Source organism: Quercus suber, unplaced genomic scaffold (assembly GCF_002906115.3).
Source record: "Quercus suber isolate HL8 unplaced genomic scaffold, Cork oak 2.0 scaffold_17, whole genome shotgun sequence".
In the NCBI taxonomy this organism is placed as follows: Eukaryota; Viridiplantae; Streptophyta; class Magnoliopsida; order Fagales; family Fagaceae; genus Quercus; species Quercus suber.
Window position 1 is genome coordinate 23,972 of NW_027069482.1, and position 9,493 is coordinate 33,464.

General features: G+C 30.6%; 1 protein-coding gene across 1 annotated transcript; it reads right to left on the reverse strand.

The window, feature by feature from the left end:
- Nucleotides 1-376: 376 nt before the first annotated feature.
- LOC111997706 (sigma factor binding protein 1, chloroplastic) lies at nucleotides 377-1,426 on the reverse strand. Its single transcript, XM_024029833.2, has one exon. It carries the CDS (start codon nucleotides 1,234-1,236, stop codon nucleotides 733-735), a length of 504 nt encoding a protein of 167 aa, XP_023885601.1. The 5' UTR covers nucleotides 1,237-1,426; the 3' UTR covers nucleotides 377-732.
- Between the last annotated feature and the right edge of the window lie 8,067 nt (nucleotides 1,427-9,493).

Genomic DNA, 9,493 nt, shown 5'->3' on the forward strand with positions numbered 1-9,493 from the left:
TTATAAAATCTTGCTCTTGGAAAAGAGAAAATCATTTTGAACCACTAATTCTGCTTTACTTTCCAAACCACATTTTCCACACAGACCCCATATAGTATAGCTCTTTGCTATCAACTTGGAAGAGAAATGGTGTTTGGACTCATGGCTAGGTTTTTCCAGCAACAAATACTGCTCCCATCACTCCATGATGTGTACTTGACCTAACAAGTGTAAATAAGCTGGGACCCATATTGCCTCTTGCACTTTTTTCCACATCTTTTTCTTGCTTATCAAATTCAACCCCAACACAAGTCTAGCACTTAATTAAACCCAATCAAAAGTGCAAAATCAAAGTTATTCAAATTAAGCACATCATTAAACCATTAGTCACCAAGAGTTACAAACTTAAAATTACAACCCTAGAATTTAATAAAAACAAAGTTGATACAAATAGAAACAAAATAACACGTTCAAATTACATACAATAATATCAAATATGTCAATAGCCGTACCGTACGGATAGGATAGTTCTAGTCCTCTAGATCCTCCCTTTCAGAGAAGAAGAAGTTCAATACTGGACCCAGCAGTAATATGAAATTTATGGGATAAAGCCTAAAGGGTCTCAAAATACTAACATAATTCAATAATTAAAAAACAAAAACAAAAACATAGAATAATTACATATACAATAGATATGTAACGTACAGTGATTCTAGGCCTTAGGCCTTTAGCTTGAGAGAGCTTACTCAATTTTCACACAGTGTCCAGCCTTCTAAGCGCATCAAGTTGGGGAGAATCATAGAATACAGTATTGGGCAACAAACCAGATAAATTGTCAAACATCTGGGGAGTGAAAACATCATCGTACGGCTCAAACTGAGAGCTTGAACTCTCGGGCTGTTCTTGACTAGTACTGGGGTCCACAGTGGGCACCTCCTCTTGTTGTGAATGATCATCATCATCATCATCACCATCCATCTTATTGTCATCATTAATCCTGGGATCGGGAGCCGTTTGATGCTGGCGGCCACCGACATGTTCATCTTTGTTTGAAAACTTTGTGGGGTCAGGCAATTCAGAATCTTGGCCCGTGAGTTCTTGAACCAAGGCCCTGAATTGTGAAGCACTGGTCTTGACCTTCATAGGGTTGGATATGTACACAACTTTGATGGGGTTATTGTTGTTGTTTTTCTTGGGTTGCTTGGCTTTCTTGGTTGGTTTTCTTTGGTGCACACTTGTTAGTAGGTTGTTTTCCATGTTTGGTAGTTGGAGATATAAAAAAAGAGAGGGGGTTTGAGGAGCTCAAAAAGATAACATGTTTTGCATGAAAGTGGAGTAGATTATTGGGTGAGAGAGAGCAAAAGAGGGATGGTGTTTGAGGCTGCAAAAGAAGTCTTGGAAAGGAAAAAGAAATGGTGAGAAAAGAAGATAAAGAGGAAATGAAGGTAAAAAACAATTGATAGTTCTAGCTACGCTTTGATACAGCAAATGGAAACTAACAAGAAAGTTATGGCATAGATTTCCTATTCCCATGCGCCACCATGGCGCGTGTTTCTCACGCTTACATTAACATTATATTATGCCTTTTTAAATAATTAAAAATAGAAATAAAAAATTACATAAAAGGCCAAAGTTTATAGCTTTTTCAAATTGTAAGTTAAAGTAAAAAATTTATGAAACCATTTTAATTTAAAAGTTATGTCTACCTATGTCACTTATTTTTGTTATCTTGGGCAATAATGGAGTAAAGAAGTACAAGAAATCATTGATTCAATTATGTGTTTTACCTAGTAGTTGTTCATAATTCAATCTGGAAAACACTAAATACAGATGGTGGAATGAGATAGTGATTGCCTAAAAATAGAAGTTCATTATACCCAGTTGTAACATAAAAATTATCATTTTATTTATTTGTTATTTTCTACTTTGTTATAGTTAATAATAATGAAGATGGATAANTCCATATTTTCTTCTTTTCTATACACGTGGGAAAGGATTAGCCTCATCCTTCTATTCTGCAATGCCAAATTCTATAATGACTTTTTTTTTTAATATAATAAGGAAACTTAATAATTAAGACTATTTATTTGGAAAAAAATTTATTTGTTAAGAAGTTATATTCACATGCATTTAATCTTGAACAAACCTGGCTTGGGTCTGATACAAAAACAGCTCTGGATCGTTACGCTTACATATAGCTAAAAATGAACACGTATCATAATTTTGATGAATCTATTGCACAAAAATATTGAATCCAATCTTTAATTGTCCATCTTGAACCCAGATTTCTTTTTTTATCAAATTATCTATAGAAAATTAAATGTTGTTTAAGTTTGTGGACTATAATTACTAGAAGACAAAAGTATTTGGGCACTATGAAATCTCACAATATCTTTACACCAATCTTATTTTGAGTAGTGGATTGAAATTTAATCTTTTTTTTTTATAATAAGTTGATATTTAAATTTGTTGTGACTATAGAAGATCTCTTACAAGACATTAAAGATTTACTTCTTAATAAATTGTCTTTTTTTTTTTTTTGAGAAATGTTATATATATCCACAATATTTTTACAATAAATTTTATATATTAAGTTGTGACTAGTTCTAAACCATCACTTAAATTATTATTATTTTTACCCATTAACAACAGCTAATAACAACTTGTCAAAAATTATTCTCAAGTCATTATAGAAAGACTTAACTCTTATTGTTATTAATTATAAACTTATTTCTATGGCCTAGCTTCCTTTTTATTTTTTTAATATGATAAATGAAAGTATAAAATTTTTCTTGTAACTTTTTTTTTTGAGGAGTGTTTAATCCTTTTTTGTTTTCCTTGTTACAATAAGTTGGTGGGATCTTGCCTCCAAGTTTGAATCCAAATTCTTCCACATAGGAATGCCACTAAATTAAAAAACTCTCACTTGCATGAAATCTCATACCTCTAATCCATTTGGCATAAGTTAAAAACCTCAAGAACTATGGGTATCAGCTTATTTCCAGATTCAATAAGATATGTCTCTATTCTTGTTTTCAAAGACAGGAATGGGTTTGGGAGGTTTGGACCGGTAGACGCCATACGTCACATTAATTGTATGAGGCATAAATCTTGAGTCTATATTCAGGCCACGTATTTCCGGTCTTAAGCAACTACCAAGATGTTCCATGACTTGGTACAAAATTTCCATGGTTTTGATAGCCTTGGTTTATCCTAAATGTCGGAAATATTTTGTAGACATTCTTTTCTTTGTTTCTCTCCCCCAAACCAAAAAAAAAAAAAAAAAAAAAAATCTTTGTCTTTTATTTGTTGTTAATTCGATAGTAAGAGATAAAAGATTTTAATTCGCTCTAAACATCTCTAATGAGAACATCAAAAAATATTATTAAATTACAAAGCTTTTAATTATTTTTTATTTCTTTCAAAACAAGTAATAAAAAATAAAAAAACAATAGCTCAAAATATATCCAAAAAAAAAATTACAATATTTTCCACAACTATTAAAATGACATATTGTGATTATTATTAATTAATAAACAAAAAGTGTCAAGGTTGAGTAATATTACTCTAATAAGTTAAGAGTTTTGTAATTCAAGTAACACATTTTGATGATTTAAAAAAGAATTCTAGAGACCCCCACTCCCAATTTTCAAATTATCAACCAAAAAAATTATTGCTTTAATAACAGTTATTGTGTTAATGATTATAAAAAGGATTTTAAAATTTTTTGAGTTCCTAGTATTACTAAATAGAAAATATTAACCTTAGGATGAGTCATAGTTTTAATTGATTATCCAGTCCAGAGACAGACACAGGTAGGGGCCCAGGCCCCCTAACCCAATTTTTTTTTATTAGTAGGTATATTTTCAAAAAAAATTAATAATAATAATAATTGGCCCCCCTCACTTAGGATCTTGTCCCTTCCCCCCTCCAAAATTTTCAGTCCCATTACCAGCCGGCCAACCCAAGGTAAATCAACCAAAAAAAAAGGGTAAATATTTTTTTTTTTTTTTTTTTTTTTTTGGGGGGGGTTGGGGGTGTTTGGGGCAAAGTCTAAACCAAGAAAGGGCACAAAAAATTATTTCCCAATACATTTTAAAAAAATCATTAATCGAAAATGAATTCAATATTCTTTTAAATTCTGAAAATAAATTATGATCGATTATATAGTAAACATAAATTTCCTTTTTAGTGTACAAAATCAAATAGCTTTTGATTGATTGATTTATTTATAAAACTTAGTTTTGACAATATTTAAGACTAAATTTGCTCATCTTGTAGTTATAATAGAAATTATAATCACTTTATAAACAGGTTGATAGATTGTTGATCTTTTAATCCTTAACGGCTGTTTGGCACCAAGAATAAAAAGAAAAAAAAAGTACTTCTAATCTACTACGGTCCCATCAAAATTTTGAAGGAGAAAAGAAAAAAGAAAGAAACATGTGCGGACACTTTTACATACATATATAAGATTAAGAAACTAACTTAGAATAAAAATAAATAAATAATTTTACTTTAAGACCCTTAGTCTATTATTTCTTAATTTGTCCTTAATTTTCTACTTATTAATCTATTTTTGCTTACCAAAGAATTTTAGTAGAAAAAAAAAAAAAAATTACAACGAGTATTTCAAACTGCAAGGTCTGTCTCATGAGGTAATAAGCAAGCTGGCAAGATGCATAAGTTCAAGTTCCTACATTATAGCTAAATGTTTGCTTTATTGCTATGATTGTTACTTCACTAGAATCACTTCACATGACATGACTAAGAGAGTAAGAGTCATGCTGAAGGGCAGTTGGCCGCCCACGTGAGTAGGGGATATAATATTGTAACAATACTATTGTTGTTGTATTAATCATTTTCATTACTTAAAGAGAGAGGGAGGGGCGGAGCTCTTTGGGCTAAGGGGGGCCATGTTCCCCCCTGGCCATAACATTGCTCCGTCCCTGCCTAGAGGACAAGTTAAGTTACTATTAGGGTTTTTAGTAGTTGCTTATGTACTCCAATTCTTCTTAGTATACATTTGATGCGTGATTCAATAAACGCCCGCACAATGCACATTTATTTAATCCAAACCATATGATTAGGGGTCTATTTATAGACACGCCTTTATACATTTTCATGAACATTTGTGCTCTCTTTTTAAGGGTTAGGAACTAAGCTAGGAAAGTTTGAGCAAGATCATTTAGAGCATTCACATCAGTCCGTGTATAATAAAAAATTGTGTAAAATTTATACAGTTTTGCCTAAAAATGACCTACATCAGTTCATGTATAATTGTGAATGATGGTTGTAATGTATAAAGAAAGAGAAGCAATTAAAAAAATTAAGAAAAAAAAAAGACATTTTAATGAAATGTAGTGTAAAATAGGACTAATAAGTTGCATATTTATATGCTGATTGACCTCTCACTAGACTTCTTGTATCTCAAATTTTGAATTCTTCTCTCTTTTTACCTGATCTTTTTGTGTGGCCATCAATGATTGAGTAAAGCCATATATCATGGGTTTTTTCATTATCTCTGCCCATAAATAAACAGAAGATTCAAAGGTAAAATCAGATATGCATCTTTGCATCTATAAAATAAAGAAAAATTATTGCATAGTCTTGGATTATATTTCCCCCCTCTCACACAGGGTGGGTCCTATGATGGATGGAACCCACCCTTAGTAAGAAGGAGGGAGTATAGTCCAAGACTATGCAATAACATCATTTCAATGGGTAAAAGTCAGGAAAGAAATTTTCAAATTCACTTTACTCCCCAGCCAAATTTGACAAAATTTCAATGTTAAAAGATTGTCAAATGGCATCACAACTTTGACTCAAAAACTATATATGTGTGTGTGTGTGTGTGTGTGTGTATTTATATATCTTAGTTGATTAATTTTCTTCCCCCAATATTTGAAGCCTCATCATTAGTCAAACAATGAGAGTACCATCCTTGATGAAGACAGGATTTAAAAACTCAGAATGATCGGGCTCAAATAATCTTATTTGATTATTCTAAAACATTTAATGGTTTGAAATGTTTATTATGCTTTATGAGTTTAATTTACTAAAGTTTTTTTTTTTTTAAAGAATAATTTACCAAAAATTTGAGAGAGCTCATGGGCGCTCATTACAAGGAGAGCCCATTGCCTTTACCCTTTAGCTATATTGGAAAAAATTGGTGCTCTTTTAACTTTTCTTTTGTTGTTAAATTACTTTTCTGCAATCTAATTTTCCTATGAAATGTAAGTCCACAACGAACATAATCTGGTGAATGTAACAAAATAATTAGTTTGAAATAGCATGTTGTATTGATCGCTCTTCCAATCAACGAATTGAATTTTAACTCTAATGGGCGGTAGTTTTTTTTTTTTGAGGGAATAATGGGCGGTAGAGTTAAAAGACTTGAAATCACATGTTTGGGTATTATGATAAAAAGTCATTTAAAAAAAAAACATTGATTCAAGAAAATGATTAATTTAATTATTATATATCTATATATTATCTAAAAGCTAAGGTTTAACATTTATTGCTGCTATGTTTTAATTGAGCCATATTAATAGCCATATTCTCATTTTCTTTCTATCTTTTTTCCCCTATTAGTCCACACCTACCATTGGAGTATTCACATCAGCTCATGCGAAAATTCATGTCTATTTTAGCTTAAAAACCTATTTTTTCTATTTTACATATTCACTTTTCAAAACAACCCATATTAAATTATCTATATTACACTACATTTCACTAAAATATAAAATTTTCTTAATTTTTTTAATTGTTCATATTTCTTTACATACAATAACCACTATCCACCTTCTTCTTTCATCATTAGGATATGTAAAGAAAGAATAAAATAAATAAATGAAAAAAAAAATGTCAGTATAAATTTACACGATTACTATAGCAAACTTGTAAACTTGTTAATTTACACAATTATACACTCCTTGACATGGCTCATTTTAACTATGTAAATTTTACATATTTTTCTATTATTAGTTTACAGTGACAAAAACCTGTAATCTAGCAATAGGCATAATGATCACTTGGTTAGCTTAAGTGTCTATTTGCCATCGGAACTCTAATGTAGGGTGTACTATTAAATTATCAATTGTCCCAAAAACTTAAGTTGTTAGTCTATTGAACTTAATTATTTAACTATAGTTATAACCATGGGTGGAACTAGGAATTTATGTTTAAAGGCTGAGTTATGTTACTATTATAAACTCTAATAATTATACAAAAAGTGTCTAATTTGATATTAGATATTTACACAAACAGAAGAAATAATATCTCTTATTAAAGGTATACTCGATAATGATATTTCATAGAGTAAATTTAAGCTATTATCATGCATATAATTTCATTTTCAATATAAACAATCAAATTGACATGCAAAGTGATAACAAAATCACAATGGAACCAATGAAGTCTTCAAAACCACAAATAATCTAAAACTTTAGCATATATAAGAATTAAATTTACAACAAAAATGAAAACAAAAAAACAAAAATAACTTGTCTCTATAACCACTAAGCTTATTAATTTTTTTAAAGAAAAATCATGCGATATATTTTGAGGTCTTTATAATTGTACTACTAAGTCTATTACTTAATTTATTTTTTTAAAGATCATAGGATATATTTTGTGGGGCCATGGTCCCCCAAAGGATACAAATGGTTCTACCCTTGGTTCTAACACCTCCCCTCACATGTGAATGTGAGATTTTTAACATTTCAAATAGGAGGTAAAGTAAAGCCTGCTTTGATATTATATTAAATTATTGATTTTTTCAAACATTTAAGCTGTTAGTAAATTGTGAATTTAATTATTTAATTATAATTTTAACATGTACTCATCATAAGATGAAATATTATTATCATCATTATACGTGACAACTTTTATGATATTACCATATCAAGAAAACATACCTGCCTATTAATAAAAATCCAAATATATTCAGAAGCCACAACCAACTTAAAAGGGATAAAATTGGAAAAAAAAAAATCATTTAGGAGTTTAAAAACATTTTTTGTAATCAAGCAAGAGCCAAGGGAGTTTTCAGAATTAATTTGCCCAATCTAAATCTCTATTACTTCAAATGAAGCCTAAGTCATTCCAACATCAAGTTAAATAATAACTTGTCATCATAGATAGTAATCATACTTGAACTTTTAAGGATGCATTTTATGATATGACTGCATAGTTATTTACACTGCTGCACAAATTGAGACAGCTTTGGAATTTCAAAGGTGCTGGTTATCCATCCACTCAAAGACTTCCAACTACTGTACATTGAAGACAATTATCAATCTCTAAATCACCTTGATACAACCCATAGCATTTTTTTTTAATTTAATAAATAATTTTCTAGGATGGGACAATCTAGGAACTCTAATATCATCACAAAAATTGCCATTGTCATCCATCCACACACACAATATTAACCACAAAGTAGATATCATGTGATTCATTTAAGCACAAACTCATCTGTACGAAATCGTTCCCTCACATCAATTAGGTGACAGGAAGTGAAGAGTCTAACCCTGCCCTCAGAATTTGTACTTTTAGTAAGCAAATTTGGGTGTAATGCTGAAAGCAATAATGACTGTGCATATATATTATGCCAGTTATTGATGCAGATGACCAAAAATAGTAATAACCATCGTAGTTATACTTGGTTTCAAAGCCTCCTTCAATTGGGTTAGGTGTTATGGTTCCTTGGACAAGCCCTGCAATTTTATTTATTTATTTACTTTTTCATTAGTTGTAAACTACCCAATTTAATTATCTCACAGAAGTCATAGGGTTAATCCTCTTTGAAATTCATTTGCAAGCCTATCATAGCATAAAAAGGTCTTTGCATATGGCTATTCATCATGCATTCAAAATCATCCATATAAAAACTATGATGGGTATGACCTAATCCTGTTCTTAAAGGGGAAATACATCAATTAGGTGACAGGAAGTGAAGAGTCTAACCCTGCCCTCAGAATTTGTACTTTTAGTAAGCAAATTTGGGTGTAATGCTGAAAGCAATAATGACTGTGCATATATATTATGCCAGTTATTGATGCAGATGACCAAAAATAGTAATAACCATCGTAGTTATACTTGGTTTCAAAGCCTCCTTCAATTGGGTTAGGTGTTATGGTTCCTTGGACAAGCCCTGCAATTTTATTTATTTATTTACTTTTTCATTAGTTGTAAACTACCCAATTTAATTATCTCACAGAAGTCATAGGGTTAATCCTCTTTGAAATTCATTTGCAAGCCTATCATAGCATAAAAAGGTCTTTGCATATGGCTATTCATCATGCATTCAAAATCATCCATATAAAAACTATGATGGGTATGACCTAATCCTGTTCTTAAAGGGGAAAGAAAAAGATATGATTTTTTTTTCAGCTGCACTTTAGGATAGACAGTCATGTTTGACATATTATATATTTGAACTAATCAATTAGCTTGGAGTTAGACGCATCGAGAATGTCATTCTTCTTTGGAACTGTACGAACAATTCACC